General features: G+C 35.3%; 2 protein-coding genes across 2 annotated transcripts; one reads left to right on the forward strand and one right to left on the reverse strand.

Moving 5' to 3' along the window:
• Positions 1-5,402: 5,402 nt before the first annotated feature.
• LOC132553048 (uncharacterized) lies at positions 5,403-7,333 on the forward strand. The gene is made up of 3 exons (XM_060217252.1): positions 5,403-5,597; positions 6,066-6,435; positions 6,753-7,333. Exons 1-3 carry the CDS (start codon positions 5,403-5,405, stop codon positions 7,331-7,333), a joined length of 1,146 nt encoding a protein of 381 aa, XP_060073235.1.
• Positions 7,334-14,716: 7,383 nt separating this feature from the next.
• Positions 14,717-17,125, reverse strand: LOC132553076 (phosphatidate cytidylyltransferase, mitochondrial-like). The gene is made up of 2 exons (XM_060217285.1): positions 17,058-17,125; positions 14,717-16,150 (listed from the first exon to the last, which is right to left on the reverse strand). Exon 2 carries the CDS (start codon positions 15,822-15,824, stop codon positions 14,853-14,855), a length of 972 nt encoding a protein of 323 aa, XP_060073268.1. The 5' UTR covers positions 15,825-16,150; positions 17,058-17,125; the 3' UTR covers positions 14,717-14,852.
• Between the last annotated feature and the right edge of the window lie 3,765 nt (positions 17,126-20,890).

Below are 20,890 nucleotides of genomic sequence, written 5' to 3' on the forward strand. Positions count from 1 at the left end.
CACTGTATTGTTCATTGAAAATATGATGGGTGTTAAAACTATGTATATCGATATCCATTTTGGAAGAGTTCGGCTAATTCTTTCAACATATCACAAAATCGGGCGTGCGAAAGGGTAAAGTCTTAGTTGACATCAAGTAAACGATAAACTTCGGCTGTACATGTTAACATAAACTCCGTACCCTGGTCAGAAACTATTGTCTCGCAGGCTCCGTAGGTGTTGATTACAAACATTCTGTGACAGAGATAGCAACTTTGCATGGAATAAGATGAGCAAATAATATTTTCTGAACATGTCCAATGTGATAAATATGAAGGCATTTCTTCTTTGGGAACTTGGTATGGGTCCATATGAATATAGATCTCGGCCAGTTACTGCAAGGTGATACATGCTAAGATCTCTGCCAGTTACTGCAAGGTGATAAATACTAGATCTCGGCCAGTTATTGCAAGGTGATACATACTTAGATCTCTGCCAGTTACTGCAAGGTGATACATACTTAGATCTCTGCCAGTTACTGCAAGGTGATAAATACTATATCTCGGCCAGTTACTGCAAGATGATAAATACTAGATCTCTGCCAGTTACTGCAAGGTGATAAATACTAGATCTCGACCAGTTACTGCAAGGTGATAAATACTAGATCTCGGCCAGTTACTGCAAGGTGATAAATACTAGATCTCGGCCAGTTACTGCAAGGTGATAAATATTTAGATCTCGATCAGTTACTGCAAGGTGATAAATACTTGTATCTCGGCCAGTTACTGCAATGTGATAAATACTAGATCGCGATAGAAATGTTATGAGCACAATAGTACATACGAACGAAATTAGTCAATGTGTCAGCTGGTGGGCTTTCGACAGGTAACTTGCAATACTGTGTATTAATTGATTATTCAGGAAGCGGGCTAATAACAAAACAGTCAGTCGGCTCTGGGTGTATAATTTCATTTATTTATTGATTAGTTTATGAAATCAAGACAAAATTGATCCTGTCACACAATCAGGAGACTGTGTTTCGGGTGAAGGCTATCATGTAGTTTGAAATAGGAGAATGTTAAAATCCTACCACGTGACATGTGGTATGTAGATCGGTATAAAGGACCAAGTGTACTCTCGTTCGCTGATTTGTTGAAATGTGAGATGTAGCCGTTCAACTTCATAACAAATGCCACAAACCCTCGTTGATGTTCATAACATATAGGTGTGAGTTTTAGGTATGATTTAGAGATAGAACGTATCAAATCTTCAGAATGGTGCCGAAATTAATGTGTGCATATGGGTTTTGAAAACTTGTTGTTCAATCTCCAAAATTGTCTAACCAATAGTATCAAACACAGTATTTTTGCTTTGTTCGAAATAATCTGCGTCGTTATCGGAATATCATTGATGCCTACACACATGATGTGCAAATATCCTGTATGATCAAAATGTTGAAACTTTTGCACGTGGTTAAGCAGTGTTCATCCTCGGGTAACGTGAAAGGATTAACCGCCCCGGCGAATGTCAGCGAAGCGAGAATCCAATAACACATATATATCACATTTAAAAGTCATCTTACATACTTAAAAACTTACGACCCAAAGTTAGGGTTCTTCACCATACAGAGTTTTGGGGAATTTAGCTCAGAATTACATAAAATTAACAGATTGAATCAACTCTTGTTTTGGTCCACGTGCTCTGTATATCTTCAAAAACCTATTAAAATACTATTTCTCCTCCTCAAAAAAGAGTTCCTCAAGACAGCTTATCACTACAAGTCTGCAAAGAGTTTTCGCCCTTCCTCAAATTCCTAGACCAGTACTTTATGAATCACACACATAACACCCGTGTTCCAAACAACCTTTCACTCCCTTATTCCAGTATCTGCAGAGTCCGTATATAGATGCAAGTAGAAGCTAACTAACATTTACACGGCCATGTAATGCACCTCCCTTATTTAAACCCTATGAAATAGTCACGTTAGCATTATCTATAGTTTTATGTGATTTTAATTTTATGCCTATATTGTATCTTTCATCATTATGATGGACACAAGATACATATATGATTATAGAAGGAGTGATTCCGTAACGATTATGGTATATAAGAAAAAATCCTTATCGGTTCAAATTCACACTTGAATAGCTTTGTCGCGTATAAATAACATACATACAGTTCAACAAACAAATGACGAATTCACGCGTCCCAGTTTTAACGAGAAGTGCACTTGAAGGCAATGGAGGCATACCAGTCCCGCCATCTTGGATACAAGTTGGTACGCTTCAGCAAACTGATATAGCTCATTCCATTTTTGTACGACGTATACAGCTGCAGATTTAGAGGCGTCCGGCGTTATCAGATTATCAGAGCGAAATCGCCGGAAAGAACATGAAGCTTTAGCTTTGTTTCTGTCTTAGACTTTGGAGATTGAGATGGATAATGGTCAATTTTCTAAGATTCGTAAAATCTACAGAGAATCAAGACGATCAGAAGGACTTTGTTAATGACACATGATTACAACGCCACAGTTTATTATTTCAAACACGAATATAGAACGTAATATCACTATCATATAGTATTATATATAAAAATAGATTTTTTCTATCATGGTCAGCTAACATTCTTACACAAGTCCTTTTATTTGGCATTGAAGACAGGAATGAACAATACTTCAGCAACTTGTATTACATACAGCGAGGACACCAAACTCTCATTTTAAAGCGGCTATTACCTTAGATTTCAGCAACGAATTATAACAGATATCTTTGATAAAGTGATACACGCGCCTATAACGTCAAATTTGTTGTTTTTGTACATATTTTCGGCATCTGAACAATGTTTATCTTGACTATTGTCTATAAACATGTTCACACTCGGTTTATTACGAAGAAAGCCGTGGGTCACATGGCTTGTCACGTGACGAAGTCATTTACTTCCGCCGCAGAGAAAAAATGGATTACGGGGTAAACAAACGCACATGCCCAATGTATAACACTTCCTTTTCCACTGTCCCGCCTCTCTGCTAATTCTTGTTTGCATTAATGATTCTATAGTGTTATGATATATTTCTTTAACAATCAATCTTAGTAATTCGTTTTGTTGTGACTTTGTCGTGCGAGAATTATCTATGTCAATGGCGAGCGCTAAACTAGTGGGGCCCCAAATGGAGATAATTACAATCGGAAAAGAATAAAATCGCATTGTGCAGAAACGCACAGGAATTGATACTTTGTCTATACACATTAATAGATATTGCTTTGTTTATTATGAAGGCTATGTTTATCATCACGGTTGTTATTCTTATAGTAACACCAGTACCGTCATATTTTTACGCTTAGAACGAATTTCCCCAATTGGGCCCCACCTTGCAGTCAACAACAAACACTCGATGTCGATAGTAAATTCAAGCTAATAACACAACTATTTTCATTCTGACAACACTTTAAGTTGTGTTGTTCATAACAACGGATACGTTATAATTATAGGTTTAACGTTAAGCTAACCAGTCAAGCAGTAAGCTTCGCAAATTCCGAATCCGTAGTCAGTCCAAGATCCTCCTTCATCTTTCGCCATCTATCGATGTCCTGTCTAATACAAATTCTTGCCTGTCCTCTTTTCTGGTCAGACTCCTTCCTCTTACGCTTTCTGGTACTTTCTGTAAGGTAACTTTTAGGTCCTCGTCGCTTTTTCGTATTTACGTCCGCCATATTGCTTCTTTCTAGGCTTATACGCTTGCGCAGCATTAGGGTTACGAGCGTTAATGTATGAATTAGATCAAGACCGCACTGTTTACATTCTTTATTTTTTAGATATCAATAAAAATGGTTGCAGTGGCTTTTAATTTTAGTAATTAACAGAAAGTTTTAGTTTTGTAACATACTATTGGAAAACAGAACGTTTTATATCGCTTTCTCGTAGTGTTTTTAACATTATAGTCGCTTTAAATTAAAAAAAACTGTACTTGTAAAACTACAAAGCTTTGTTTTTCACTATATTACAAAACCTGCTCTCCTAACAGGTGAAAAAATATTTAGAGATGATGGTTCATAAACATTTTCAAAATATGTTTTAAACAAGAAGTAGCGAATGTATGATGAGACAATTGATCGATATGAAAGCTCCTTATAGACAGGGGTTGTATTTTCACTATTTCGCGATACATTAACGCGATCGCTAAAATTGAATCCGCGATATAATGAGACACATGTGTATTAGTTACGATTTTTTAAATCCAAGTCCAATTAAATCCAATTTTTTATTCGTTGAATTATAATTCGATCAATTTAAAAGTAGACTCGACTTCTCCAAAAATAAACCCAGCTGTAGGAATTTAGTCTCTAAATCTAACACTTGGTGTAATGTAATCACTCGATGGCTAACTCCTGCAGTTTGGTGTGACACAATATTGTGAACTTATACCCATTGATCAGTAACCACACGGGTGTTAGGTAAAGTTTATCTTTCAATGCTGTATACGTTTGCATAAAAGACGTATTCAATGATAACACCAGAATAGTCTACACTTATTGTAACTTTTTGCTTTCTTAATCCCTCCATACTCAGCGGTACAGTTGATCAGTGTATCAGCAGAACATTATTTATAGTGTTGCGTTTCAATCTTATTTATATAATTAAAAATCTTTATTTTAATTTAGATGACTCGAAATGTTACATAAATTAAGAACAGGTAATAAAACCAAAAAAATGGATATTCCATAGTATTATTGTGTTTAAGGCAATAAAAAAAAGCTGTTCTGAAACATTGATTCTAATCAAAGAGAAGAACAAGAAGCTGATATGTCCTGCTCTCATTCCTTTGAATTTTGTAGTAGCGTGGGCGTTAAACACTTGCAGCTATGTTCATCACTGTTTCAGACATAGCTAACTTTATACTTTCAAAAAGGCGTTGCTGTCGTTCACTATAATGACAGCGGTTTTGCAACTTGTGGTGACAGGAGTATGAATTTATCACATACCTTCAAGGAAAATGACTTTACTTTTTTCAAAGTCGAGTGGCCTGTGTGGACTTTGTCTCTTTCAATAGATGTTGTGGTAAGCTTGGGAAAAATTGTACAGCTCGATAGTTTTCACATACCGAATAGGGCTGTAAAGTTGTGTTTACGTAAGGTCAACACTTTGAAAGTGTATAATTTTTAAACAGCTACAAACAACACTTTCCGATAAAACCTGTGAGGATGTATGAATAATACATCCAAGGTGAGACTGCACTGTAATGTATTCCCGTGGTTTATATCATTTGGTCTCGTGGCCTATTACAAATGGGGTCCCTCGAGACCCCATAACTCCTCCGTCACCTTTCGCCCGGGGCTGGACGGACACTTGCGCGCCTGAATTATAAGATAAAGTGTTTGGACACCAATGTAAGACGATGGTACGTCAGCGCCATTCACACTATCAACATGGCCGCTAAAGCACGTTCGATTGTTTGTGCTGTAAACATTTTGTCAACACTGTTTATGATTTCGCAATACGTTGATGAAGCTGAAGCACACGGAAGCATGGTCAATCCGGCTCAGAGATCCGCGATGTGGGCGTATGGATTCAACACCCCGAAAAACTACAACTACAATGGTTTGAACTGCGGTGGATTTGTGGTAAGTTTGATAAATACAACATGCTTTTAATTTCAACCTGGTTACATCTTTTCGAACGTTCAGTTGACAAGTTTCGTTAATCTTAAATAATAACTTTTGATAAGACCACTTAAATGTATCGCATACAACTCGGGTTACTGCATTTGAAAATTTTGCTTATAAGATATACAAATACAATTTAACAGTTTGTGAACTTTGTATTTCTAAAAATTGTACGCAAACGCAATACTGCTTTTTTTCTATCAAATATTTCATTGGAGTTGGTGAAATATTTTTTCCATATGAATCCCAATGAAAATAATAAGAAAGTCACCTCCAATCTAACCATTTTCTAACCATTCCAAAATTAAAATCGGGTGCGATTAAGTTTTTAGTTCGTCACTAAATTCTTTTTTTTTTAAACAAATTGTTCTCAAATTTCAATCGGTGCGTGATGTGATGTAATCCTGTTTCTGATGTTATTTCCAGACTCATTGGTACTACAATGGCGGCAAATGTGGGTTGTGTGGAGATAGCTACAACGGGGAACGCGCGAATGAAGATGGCGGTGTCTTTGCTACAGGGACCATTGCTAAATCATATCTGCAAGACTCCATGATTGTAGTGAAAGTCGATCTTTCAGCAAATCATGGTGGGTGGTTTGAGTTTAGGCTGTGTGCGCGCAACAGTAAATACGATCCCCTCACTCAAGAGTGTCTTAATCGTCATCTTCTTCATTCACCTGAAGGTAAAACGAGGTATTACCCAGGGTTCTCGATGAGAAGTCATGTGATTTCTCTGCAGCTTCCGGTTGGGGTAACATGCAATCAATGTGTGCTTCAATGGAAATACAATGCAGGTACTTATCTCCCGTACTTACTATATCAACAGCAATTCGTACATGTACTGGAAGATAAATAATTAATAAAAGCCGACATGTCAACATCAGAAGAAAATAGAATAGTTCCGCATAAAACTTTCCAACTTCATCAACTTTCATTTCTGAAAAAAAACCTGTGACGTAGGTGAGCTGTTTTCAAAACAATAATTTCCCAAAAAACCAAGACCAGCATTAAAAACTTCAATATTTTTAGGTGACTATCTTACTTTGAAAACGTGAAAACATGGCCAGATTTATATCTTTTTTGTAATATTTCTTTTTTTCTTACATTTCAGGAAACAGCTGGGGATGTGACCAGTCTTTCCGTTGTTGTATGGGATGTGGCGAACAAGAACAGTTCTATAATTGTGCAGACGTAGAAATAGTAACCGATTCCCTTACATCGAGTAAATCATATGATTCAAATGAGAGAGATAAAACATCAAGTGCAAAGTCGGGATATAATTCTGACGAAACGACAACAGCGAAAATAAAATTTGAGAAAACCACATTTCCGGAAGTGCAATCTACAGATACCACAACCATAGGATGGATAAAACCAAAATATACTAAGTTAAATAAAAAGGTTTATAAGGACGAAAACGCAGAACTTATGGCCAAAATGGGAATTATCGAAATAACAGACATGGCAAATAATGCCTTACAGATCGGACCAACGGAAGAAGTGCGCGCTCTTAATACTTTCCCTGCAAGGAAACCGACGATTGAGTCTCCTAACAAACAACGTAAGGTCCGATGTGTCGGAAGAGGAATGTGGAAGGTTGTAGAAGGCATGGACAAATGGTGTGAACAAAACTGTGTCCGTGGGATCTCTTCCCCACCCAGTGGATGCAGTTCACACTGTGTTTGCAAATGAAATATTTCTTCTGAAGAGTAATGAGAAACATTGTCTGTCTGTGCTTCGGGGAAATCCGCCTTCTTTTTGGAACAAACACCATTATGCACATTAATTTCTTTTCGTCTGTGGGTGCTTTTGTGTAATTTATGTTCATAGTAATTCATAGAGTTAATAAAAACTATTTTTAAGTTTTGTAATTCAATTAGTGCATTCCACATTTCGTAAATGACCTGTATAAACACGCGTTATGACGTCAGAAAAGTAAATGACGTCACAATTATTAGTTTCGTAATAAAAACAAGAGAATTCAATTTCGAATCAGTTTCTTTTTAACGTATGTCAAATTATATAGGATAAGCATTTACATACATATCATAGCAGAACACAGCCACTACAATTCAAAATCATGTTCATGATACAGTGTACTACTTCATAACATTAAGACGTCATCATAAGAGAATTAACATGTATAGTAGTAACAAGTAACAGTTAAAAAGTGGTGAAGGTGAGCTTTTTCTCCTACTGGGTTTCGAAAGTCTGCATTCACAGAACATGCACTTGTACTAGACCGAAGATTGTAAAAGGTAAACACATGCATCATGTACTAAGAAACAGAGTCGAAAGAAAGCATGTTTGTTACTGGCGATAATCGTTGATGTCTTTTAAGCTATTGTGCATAAGTTGAATGTTGGAAAAGATTAGCCTTCGTGATTTTGAATTGGTAAAATGATTGACGACTTTGGCATGTTGTAATATCTCCTACTGTCTGTTTACTTATACCTTGGGTGTGATCCCCCTTTTTCCCTATATAATCTCGAACTGTCTACTGTACGCTTCAATAATGATAGTCCTGAGACGCTCACAGGAAGGCCTAAATCCTCCAGATAAATAAAAGTAGACGAGGATAAAATCAATCAATTGGAAAAGAAACTCAAAACATTGTCGCATATCAGTTTGGACAAGCAATTTTTTGTGTTTACGTCAACGGCCAAATTAAAAATAAACCATAGAACTATTAACAGTTTTCTTAACATTTCAAAACTGACAAATTTGCCTTTTCTACCTGTGGCGCAGTGTCGCCGCTCCAAAAGTCACAATCATATGTTAAAATGCCAATATGTAAGTATCAAATTATGACAATTTGGTCCTGTCTTTAAAATTTTTTTTTTACCTTACAACATACGATTGAGAAGGTTTTAAGCCTTTGTTTCATGTGAAGCAATATCATGAACAGTGTAATTCAAACCGTTTCTATGAAATATCCACTATTCGCCAGTAAGCATTCTTTACCTGAAGTAAAAACCACTATTTTTGTTTTACCAGCATTCTTAGTCATATTCAAACCATCAAAAGTCAAGAATATTTGAAGCTCAATAATGTCGTCAGATAACAAAACAGAATCGATTCTATACATAAATAAAAACAGATTAAGTAAGTTAAGTAAGTTGTAAATAAGGATAACTTTGAAGTCGTTTAATTTCACATTCAAATATCTTGATGACGCCTCGTCTTTAAATTACAAGAAATTTATAGACAATGTCCATGGTATATACCTACCAGAATTGGAAATCAAAGACACGACAGACATTTCTACATCAGCCGCTTACTCGATCTACAACGGAAACCAACAAGGACAGCTTTCCACCAAGCTGTATGATAAGCATGATTATTTCAATTTCCCTATTGTGAACTTTCTATTTCTGGATAGTCATTCGTGCATTCCCAACCCACGACGTTTACATGTCACAGTTGATTCGATATTCAAGGACCTATTCCCATTATCACGATTTTCATGCAAGAAGTCATCAAATGACTGGCAAACTCGTACTACAGGAATTCAAAAGATGCAGGCTGATGAAAATTATGGGAAAGTTAGCCATAGTGATCTCTTTGAGAAATATTTGATTTCTTTGCGCAATATGAAACTGGTCGTGTTTAATTATCGTTACTTTGCCTTTTGGTTCCGTTGTTGTATACTTTGTTCTCATTTGAGAACGTGACATTACTTGGGATGACGATGGTTTTCATGGCGGGTATTATCGATAAAGCAAAAGATGCTTACTCTTCTGGAACACTTGATCTTATTCTCCTTGTCAATCAATTTTGAATCTATGTCATTGTATATTAAAAAAATATCTGTGATGAAGATTCTCCTTGGTATAAATTGATCTCTTGGTCGAACATTGGAAACAATTTACCATGCAAGGCTAACGCAGTGTTTACCGCTTTAAAAGAAGCTAAATCTCTTAGCATTTAGCAAAAGTCCCCTGACACCAGATTTCCACAATTTAAACTTACCATTTAAAATACTACCAAAAGTGTTCCGTAGTCAACAAATATACACTGCAGCCTTTTGTTATTTTGTACAGATTTGTAATTATGCTATAAAGTACAAACATTGCATCTCTAGTATCCTTACTAGGTTTAAACTAGACTGAGCATCCTATATTACATTTTCGCTCCCTCCACTTTAGCAAACGTTAATTTAAAAGTGAGAATTATAGGAAAATTTTACAATTATCATAGTGCTCTCTTTGAGAAATATTATGTTTCTTTGTGTGATGTGGACGTGTTTGATGATAGTTGGTTTGCCTCTTGGTACCGTTGTTGTATACTTTGTTCTCATTTGAGAACGTGACAATTTCGCTATGACTTGTAATGCGTCTGTTATTATTAACATAACCTTATCACCTTCCTTATGCAAAGGTTGATAATTCCTTCGACCAAACTTTAAAAAAATAACATACATATAAAACTGGTACAAAATCATCCCTGTATTCAGTAAGATAATCCTTTAGTACCCCGTCTAGCCCTGATGACTTTCCCTTAACCTGCTCCAACAGATCATCTAAACCAAAATCCTTATCTAACCCAGAGTTGATGCATTCATTACCTTTAACATGTTGTTCCGTATTTCCGTAAGTACAAACGGACATACCAGAAATTGCTTTTAAAATATTCGTAAAATATTCCCAATGCCCAGTGTCTTACGCCTAACAGGATGCTTAAAAATGATTTTGGGACATTATTCTTTAAAATATTTAACAAAAAATCATTTTGGATCACCATTCTTTGAAATGTTTAACATAAAATGATTTTAGATAGTTATACTTTAAAAAGTTTCACACAAAATCATTTTGAATCACATAAAATCATTTTGAACAGTTCTATGGGTTTTTTTTAACATAAAGTTATTTTGTATAGTTATTCTTTAAAATGTCTAATAAACCAACTTCCATTTGTAAACAATTATCTTTCTCTCTTGCTGTACAAGGCTTAATATATATGAAACACCATCAAATCGATTACCGTATTCCAATTTCGAGAACAAGGACACCTTAAAGCCACAAGGACGAGTTCATTTCTTTTTGAAAATAATGTAAATCACTTTGATACCTCCTTTAGCTGCGAATTCGACGATTGCTCTTATGACGTTCACACCAGTTGCGTCAGCAGTAATCCTAGACATCAAAACGTTGCTCACTGCCCTGATTACGATTTACACCATGGAACTGATATGAAGACACTCGTATCTTAACTGTCATTATATACCCCAAGCTGTTGCTTCGTGGTGTAACCATGAAAAGTTACGCAATATCCTTGCCGATTTCCATCAGGTCTTATGTCGCCATTGAGTGTGACAGAAAGCACGTTAGTATCACTATTTTTTCGTATAACGACTGCCGAAGTGGCATCACTCATGTTCATGGAATGTACGTTGTCCTGATAAATTTCGTGTGATTCGTTATCAGATGATGCCTCCGTTTTGGCACCAGTTGAATTAGTAGCATTGTTTGAGTTGGGAACAAGAGTAGCTTCCTCTCTCAGTACTCCTGTAATTCGATGTCAGGTTCACGATTGCCACGAATGCTACCATTGGCAAGTTCTGTCGGTTTAAGCGCAGCAAGCGATTCTGGGGTTTAAATTATATATGGGGTAGGGATTTCAACTGGGATTGCATCCAATAATTAAGTCCACATGGGTGGGCCACATCCAAGGGCCAGTTCTTAAATTGTGAATGTGTTTATCTCTTGATGCCCAGTATTGCCATATATGGTCTGGGTATTGGGATCTAAACTGTTTCAAAGATATTACTATGAAACTGAGTCCCTAGGAGTTGGGACAGACCCCAGGGCTAATTCTTACATTATGATTGCGTTTATCTCTTGATCCCCAACATTGCTATATATGGTTATTGGGTGGGAATCTCAACAGCTTCAAAGATCTAACAAAGAAACCAAGTCCCTGGAGATAAAGCCAGACCCAAAGGCCAATTCTAACATCATGATTGTGTTTATCTCTAGATGCCTGTCACTGTTATATGGGCAAGAATTCGCTAGTGACATTTTAGTGTCAAAGTAGTTTATCCAATAAAAAAACACCAGACAAAATCATGCAAGTATGGAGAATAAACATTGTTTAAATATTAAAGTTTTTTTTTATCGTCAAATGAAAAAACAAATTGATCTAATTGATTAAATAACAAGGAAGCAGCACAAGTTGTACGCCGCCAGTGGATAAATTATAGGCAAAAAGTGTGACACTTCTACAGGAATGAAACTCCGAGGCGTATTTATTAAATGCCTGAAGAATTGTGGTGCTGTAAAAGTTGTTAATCAACTGCAAAATGATCGGTCTATCGATAAAAACGCTTGTTTTGTACAGGATTTGATTAATTCTGCAAAAAAAATAGGATTGAAAATAGACCAATGTACGTAATTTTTCGTGTCAACAAACGTTACGTGCACGTTTAACTCAGTAAATTTATTTGGAAACGCATCATCGACACGGAATTTCCACACCAGGTACGATATGATTGTCGTAATTTTCATCAATCAACTGGAGTTCGGAAAATATATCAGGTAATAAAATATCATTAATTTCCGTGTCCAAACTACCCTAAAATACCCCCTCTCTTTGGAACAGTTGTATTTCTGTAACAGATCGCGTAACGATAATGTTTTTGCGATATTTTGACCCGCTCCCAGTAACGTTAACACGTGATTTTGCAGTTTTCCAAAATAGCGTCTTTCGGTGTAAAGGCACTCGAGGAGACCACGGATCTGGTAATTTTGATCACGTAACGAAGTGTTACGCACGCATTCGAAGTAAAATATGATCTATATAAAATATGAAAATATGTTTTTTTTTCAACAAAAACAAAAACAAAACAGTAGATCTGGTATTTGAAACAGGTTTGACCTCACGATAGCGATTTTTTGGTGGCAACGATTCCCGTACGTATCCTTGACCCGAAAATAAATAGTTGCACGTTTTCGGTGTCAGTGTTACATGCGACTACTTAAACGATATTATATTTGAGATATGTGGGAGTATAATTATAATTTACATACAGATCGTGTATTGGGGAAGAAAGGGGGGGAGCTTTTTATATGTTTTAATAGCATTTCTGGCATGCTTTATTATTCATATTTTTTGTGTCCATGTTACACGCAACATATGTGTAACTACTTTATTACTGAAATGAGAAGGTTGCAAAAATAATTTTCTTTATACGACAGTAGCACAATGAAAAAAAAAGGCTTTTCTTGTTTACCAAGAACATAATTCTGAATATATTTATCTCTTAATAATTACATGTAACATTGACAGAACAATTAGAGGAAACCTCTTTTCATAGAATATCTGGAATATATGATAAATTTGAAAAATGCATTTCTTAAGTTGAGATGATGGACAATGTTTTGAGATAAACAAACCTAATACTAAACTTTAACCTTCTCAGTTTGGGAATAGTGTCAATGTTACATGTTCTTAATTCATTAATTCTCTTTGTTCTTAACTGAAGTAAGTTTCAAAATGTTTTTTGTTACACATAGAAAGACACCATTTACAGTTATGCTTCAAACAAAATTTGTAGGCTTATGAATATTTTTCTTAGCTAATTCTTGCCCATATATGGTTCCAAAGATATAAGAAAGTCCCTGGGGTTGGGCTAGACCCCAGAGCCAATTCTTACATCACGTTGTGTCATTGCGTTTATCTCTTTTATGTTCAGCAATGCTATATATGGTTATTGGATTTCCTCTATTAAGCCCTTCCTTTCCTGCCCTGGGGAATCCATCATTTATACAAAGTTTATTCCCCTTCACCAAAACATCATTCTCACCAAATTTGGACAAAATCAAACCATTCCTATAGGAGGAGTAAGGTTTTAAAGAATTTACCCTATTTCTCTGAATGGGCCAAGCCTCGCCCGCCCCAGAGAGATGAGATCCATCGTTTATACCCATTTGTTATTTACAAAATTGATTTTTTCTTCACCTTAAAATGGTTCAAACCAAATTTTGGGAAAATCCAATAATTCCTACAGGAGGAGTAGAATTTATAAAAAAAAATTGCTCTATTTCCCCTACTGGGCCCCGCCCCTCCCACTATAGGTAGTCTGTGATTCACCGTTTATATAAAATTGATTTTTCTTCACCCAAAGATGCCTCTGACCAAATTTGGACAAAATCCAGTCATTCCTACAGGAGGGCCAGGTGAGCTAATATTCAACACTTCTTTTTGCATCGTCCTACCCTTTCGATGAGCAAGCAATTGATTCCATATTTTCAATAATAAATGCAGCAGAATTCATCCTAGTAGCATCTGTCTATGTGACAGATTTTATCAACAATTACAACTACTAGCAGTGACATTAAAACTAACAAGAAACAAAGAAATATTGTCAGAAAAGTCCTTAAAATATCCAACTCTCATTTTTTTCAGCAATGATCATATGATATATATGGGCTAAAACCTAATCTATAGTAATTGTGTGTAAAGCGGTAAGAAATGTAAATTTACACAACACATGTTGTTATTCCAGATTTTCATATATCAACGTTATAACTGTCATCGAATGTCACTCTTTCAAAACATCAAGTATCAATTCTATCTTTAAAAAACCCACCATCTAACTTTAACCACCAAATAACGTGGTGTCAATGATTGACCGATTGTCAAAATTCGAGGAAGTATTATTTTTACAATACTGAAGATCTTTATCAGATTATCAGGTAAACTGTCTTAAATGGTGCTAATGACACGCAAGACATGTATTTGATGTAACACGTTTGTGTGATTTCCATGTAAATGACAAATTAAAATAAGACCAAACCTCAAAATGCTACCTCCTATAAAATATATCCAAACTATGTCATTTATATTAAATTTGCTTTCGTGAAAAAAAATATTGTATTGAAAGTTCTCTCAGAAACTAATGTAAATTTCGTAACTTTAAATAGCAAGTGAAAAGCGCCTTTTAACAAAAGTAGAGAAAATAATGTATGTGTCACATTTTACGTATGAACATCCAAACACAAAAAGAGCTAAATAATAAAGAAGCAATACAGATTGATTTGATTTCTTTTAATTTCTTAACACAAGGACCAAAACATATCCACCCAAAATAACCTTTTCCTCTTATTTCTAGATAATCGGATCATACAATTTCAAAAGTGGCTAAAATGTCAGTCATATTGCAATTACGTGAAGTTCATGAAATGATAATCATCACATTTGGAAAAACTAGTTATTTGTTACGAGTGCTGTGCAGCTTGTTAATAGCCCCCGACCATCCCTCAGTTAAAAGTCCTTTCATGCTCTGTGATATGCTGTACTGACTGACAATTTGCTCCACGCCATCATATACGACAATGCCACATTCACTATCATTCGCTAGGTTATCCTTCAAATCCTCAATGTTATTGACGTCATTTACAGTAATTCCCCAGAGAAGGTTTTCAGGAATGAAGTTTAAATGATGTCTTCTGGCTTTAGAGTCGCATTCTTGTTCAAAACTTTTCTTCTTCTCATTCCAGTGAAGGAATTCTGTACTTGATAAAATAGGCTTGTACAACACTCGAAAATTGTCTATACCTGAATTAACGATGTTTTTAACTTTATTTTCATCGTCACTAAATGAAATCCGAATTTCGTTTGTGTAGGATAAAGAAGCTACTTGCATAAACAGGTCAACCTCTGAGAATGTTTCGGGAAGAAGCATCAACGATGTGTGAACAGCACTCCGAAGGTTTATTTCCAAGGCCTTTTGAATGCCCTCATCATCAGGTGGTTTCACCATCACTACTGGTTTATGGAGACGGCCACTGGCGTACAGATGGCGCCACTGTACCAGATCCTCTGCTAATCTTACGGTATTAATAACACTATACTTAATAAATCTGTCTTCAAACTGAACGATAGGACTGAAATACAGCCCGGCTGACGACTCCTGCAAGCCTGATATGATATTTGGTCCAAACATTTTCAAGAATGAGTAATGGTTTGCATTTTGTTTGATATTCTGTCTGTGCCAAGAAATTGGATCATCGACAACAATCATGAAGTCCAGCACGTTTTGTGTTGCGTTAGTTTTGCCCCGATTGTGAAATACTCCAGACCCATACGCAAATGCCATCTGCATTCCACTCGGAAAACTATTCACAACTTTCTGATATATAGGGTTTACAGCTCCAAACGTCGGATATAGAAATTTCGCCATTTTCAATTATCATATGCAAGATAACAAGACAGTAAGAATGCGACAAAACAATAGAATAACTCAACAAAAATCGTTTCTGTTCGCTTCACGATGTCAATTGAATTTGCAGGAAATAAAAGTTTTATTCCAGTAAATATGTGTGTACTCTATTCCTTTTTTTCTTTAGAAAAAATAAGCTGTCTTTGACCACGTTGTCAAAACATGCTTTAAATGTAGCATGTTCGTCCTGGATACCCATTGAGCAAGGAACTCAACCTTACTTTGTTTTAACATCAATTACTGTCACATTTGCGATCGGGGTCGCCAACATCCACATGTAGCAGATTCTGAAAAACACCAAATACATAACTTTCATGGCTTTCGCTTCGTTTTCAAAACTGATGCAGATTTCAAATGGTATTACTATGAAATAATTATTAATCGCCAAATATTGAAGAAACTCTTTGACTGAAATGAAAGAAACTACAAAGAGTCGATGAAAGCTGTTGATCGCAACTTGAATGGTTATGCATGTGTTCCATAGATATTTATTTCATTTTTTGCTGCAAAGATATAAATATTCAATTTCATGAAGATGTCATTTATATATATATGTAGTTATCTATCAACATATTGAAAACTACAGGTTCAAAGAAGTTACATCAATTTCTATGTTCAACCATGAATGTCTTACTGAACTAATCCCCAATAGCCACCTTGCTCTGAATTAAGGGAGATAACTCATTTTGTGGAACGGTAACATTATTAAATAATAAGGGGTCTTCATCAGAAACTGTTTCTTTTTTTAAAAAAAAATACTCCGTATGCATTTTAGTTTATTATGTCAGGCAAAAAATGACATTCATCAAAGTATTTCGTCATCAATGATAGTCGAAAGAAAACAAACAGCCTGTTGGCAATACTAACCATAGCCATCCGGGAATCGTGATTTTTTTTTTTTTAAATAAAAACGATTGGGAAAAAACAGCTACTTGTGTGAATTATGGATTTTTATATGTGATTTATTAATATGATATTTAAACATAACTACACATACACATGTATATAAAAAAATGTTTCCCTGCTGAACGTCGAATCCGTTTGATAACGGTGGACCTTATAACATATATAGGAAACTGCAATACAGAGTGCACTGCCATCCTGCTGTGATAATATACAAACTGTACCTGAAGTATCAATTATATAACTATTTTGAGTCGATCTTAAGCTATATCCTTGTAACTATTGACTTACCAGCATGCACAGAACATTGACATGTTTATGTTGCTACTTGGTGCATGGTTTTGCTATGGGAGGTAACTCTATATTTTTACTAATAAAAACAACTTACGGTTTTTCAATTCCGGAAATAATTTAGATGTCAATATCTTAAAAATCATTCGCCAAGGGATAACATCGCCATATTTTACGCATTTTCTCTTATATATCGTCGTATGATTGGTTTCGTTGTATTTAGTATGTTTGTACGAAGAAATCAAATACAATTAGAAATTTTTGAGCTAACAATTTGCCGGATTTTCATCAACAGCTGAAAGCAAACTAAAGCTGTGTGTCAAATGCGCTGGAGTGCACAAGAAAAGTAAACTAGTTTGTGCACTGGAGTTAACATTGTAATGCACTTGAGTTAACTAGATTGTGCGCTGGAGCTTACAAGCTTTTGCACTACAGGTAAATTCTGAATATATCTTGCTCAAAGGCAGTATAATATTACAGTACATGTATTTAACGTCAGTGACTGTAGGTCTACATATACAATGCGTTTCCTTTGGTCTGCTTTGTTGAAATACGTTTTTCTTAAAAAATATATATTTAATCAAACTCTGACACGAAGAGAGAAAGAAATATAGTGGTATAGGTGTTTGCTTACTGTACATTTAAGTTTACGGTTTTTCAAGTTTTGCACATTTTTTTCTTCATTTTCTTATTCTTTCTTTTATCTATGTATTTTAAGTTTGATGTAAACGGATGAAATAAATCTATATGTCTGATATATATATATACTTGATGTTACCTCAATGATACCACTGCGCCACCAGGCACCACCTGATGATGATGAGGATGATGATGATGATGATATGCAATATTGTCTAGAAGAAAAAGACGGACGGGCGACAATAACGTAGCACCACGGATATCGAAGTCCGATGTAACATATCGGAACACGTGGATATGTCGGCCTGTGTCTTACAATTCTTGTCAAATTTAAGTAAATTAAAAAAAAAACCACTTCATTGAAGCCATGCGTTATGCAATTCAAAGTGTTTAAATATCCACACAGAGTTTTTGTATAGAAATCTACCTTACAATACATGTATGGTGGTATTCTCGTCGTGTCTTTCTCACGTTAATGCTTCTGTTGAAAGCAACCGGCAACACACTGTTTTTGTATACGTAAGTTTAACGACAGGCATATATCATAAAGTTATGGCTCATGGTTGCATAAATAGATAACATTGATAATCTGACAATTTCTCGCATCAAGACTTTCGCTAAAAGGAACTCGTGACAAGACTACAACAAACACTGTTTTGTTATTTACATGTACAACATGCATGTTTTTGTTAAGCCTATCTTGCTCACTAAAATCACGGTGAATATGTTTAAAAATCGTTAATGTCACCCATACAGACATGCAATATCCTAAATTTTGCTAGTTTTTTTTTTTTTTTTTTATCATTATTTGAATTAGTTAACATCCAGTTTAGCAAGTCTTCCATTATGAAACTGTACTGGCGGATTGCTTTGAAAATCTGCTAAAAATGTGGATCGTATTATCGGACAGCTTTAATAAGTATACTGGAGTAAACCATCTTTATACTTTACATAGACTGTATGGTTACAGACTATCGGTCCGATTTCATTTATACCACGAAAAATACATACCGCTATACAAATATCGTTATGTGATGTTGAGTGGGTGGGGCTGTTTCTAGGAGACATGTAATATCATGCAGTGGCTATTTGCATTTGTCTACACAGATTGAGGCTTCCTTCAACCATTTACATTTTATTTGTTTATCATTTAATCAATTAGGTAATTTTTTCAGAGAAAAGAGATAGAGGTTGTAATGTGTATACTTAGTCCACTTATTTTCTACCATTTTGCATATGATATACTCGATGTCATTTCGTTTCTTTATTCAGTCAATTTAACAAATAAGGGAAAATTTTGAATTTCATAAACTAGTGGAAATGCCCTGGTACACCAAAATAATATAATAATCGTATAACTTGCAAACAATGGATGGACTGCCCGAGAAGCCAGAATACCGCCCAAACTCAAAGTTTGATTGGAATGTTGTAACTTTATTTAATCCCACCTATCCTGAACATATATTAATGACACAGTGACACAGTTAACTGCCCTCTGCCTGTATATCAACCAATATATGCTATATATTCTATATTATTGTATATAAAGCGAAAATAATGGATTCTCAACATCCAGGAACACTTGTTGTAGTTTTATTGTAGACATCCAGGAACACTTGTTGTGGTTTTATTGTAGACATCCAGGAACACTTGTTGTGGTTTTATTGTAGACATCCAGGAACACTTGTTGTGGTTTTATTGTAGACATATTGTAGAGCCATCCAGGAACACTTGTTGTGGTTTTGTTGTAGACATCCAGGAACACTTGTTGTGGTTTTATTGTAGACATCCAGGAACACTTGTGGTTTTATTGTAGACATCCAGGAACACTTGTTGTGGTTTTATTGTAGACATCCAGGAACACTTGTTGTGATTTTATTGTAGACATCCAGGAACACTTGTTGTGGTTTTATTGTTGTGGTTTTATTGTTTTAGACATCCAGGAACACTTGTTGTGTTTTATTGTAGACATCCTTGTGAAGTTTTAGGAACACTTGTTGTGGTTTTACTTGTTGTGGTTTTATTGTAGACATCCAGGAACACTTGTTGTGGTTTTATTGTAGACATCCAGGAACACTTGTGGTTTTATTGTAAACATCCAGGAACACTTGTTGTAGTTTTATTGTAGACATCCAGGAACACTTGTTGTGTTTTAGTAAATCTTGTTTGGTTTTATTTTCAGGAACACTTGTTGTGGTTTTATGTCCAGGAACACTTGTTGTGGTTTTAACCTCCAGGAACACTTGTTGTGATTTATTGTAGACATCCAGGAAGAACACTTGTTGTGGAGCACTTGTTGTGGTTTTATTGTACACTTGTTGTGATTTTATGTGTATCAAGGAAATAATGTAAAATTATATGTAATGTGTATGGTCAAATGTAATATCATTAGATGTATTTCATATCAGGCGATTTGATTCAGTATTGTGTTGTTTTATTAACTTAAAAGAATCAATTTTAAACAAACCATACATGTATCTAGTATGATATCTCTGGTAACAGGTAATATATGTAAAAACACAGGTAAAAGCACTCAGGTGAAATGTTTCATATTTTTCAGAATTTTATTTTTGCACTGGGGTGGAGATTACTGTTTGGGCAGTTTCGAAACTGTGTCTACACACCAAAAACTAGCTTTACAGGAAGTGAAATTTCTGAAAATGATTTTCTTATTTCTCTACCATTAATGTTATTGTTATGCTGTATATAAATACAAAGTATATCTCAAACATGACCTGTAATTTTCCGATACCATAACGGTCATCTGATCATAAAGACCTATTTCTATGAAAGAGGCCAAACAGGCCTAAATTGCTAAACAACATTACAGCTTACAAAGACATTGTCAGTTCATAAAGACTTTCTCTGCAAACTTGAAATCCTGTTCCAAATTCATGCCACTAAACAAATACCAGGAGTCTGGACCTATTGCTTCTTAAAAGAAGAAAACTTATGTTTGAAGAACCAATATCAATAGCCTGGACCTTTTGGTTTAGAGAAGAAGTTGTTTGAACACATTTGACCCTAACGACCTTGACAAGTGGTTAAGGTCAATCATATGGATAAACTTATTAGGCCTAACCTCCAGTATACCACAGATACAATATCACCATCTTGGGACTTTTGGTTATTGAGAAGAAATTGTTTAAAGGTTTCGACATATCAGACACGTATAACCTTGAAAGTGGGTGCTA

Source organism: Ylistrum balloti, unplaced genomic scaffold, assembly GCF_031769215.1.
Source record: "Ylistrum balloti isolate Yb309-2 unplaced genomic scaffold, AGI_CSIRO_Ybal_v1 Utg370294, whole genome shotgun sequence".
Taxonomy (NCBI): Eukaryota; Metazoa; Mollusca; class Bivalvia; order Pectinida; family Pectinidae; genus Ylistrum; species Ylistrum balloti.

Coding starts and splice junctions, on each gene's coding strand:
- LOC132553048 (XM_060217252.1), top strand. CDS start 5,403: ATGGCCGCTAAAGCACGTTCGATTGTTTGTGCTGTAAACATTTTGTCA. Junction 5,598..6,065: donor TGAACTGCGGTGGATTTGTG/GTAAGTTTGATA, acceptor TGTTATTTCCAG/ACTCATTGGTACTACAATGG. Junction 6,436..6,752: donor TCAATGGAAATACAATGCAG/GTACTTATCTCC, acceptor CTTACATTTCAG/GAAACAGCTGGGGATGTGAC.
- LOC132553076 (XM_060217285.1), bottom strand. CDS start 15,824: ATGGCGAAATTTCTATATCCGACGTTTGGAGCTGTAAACCCTATATAT.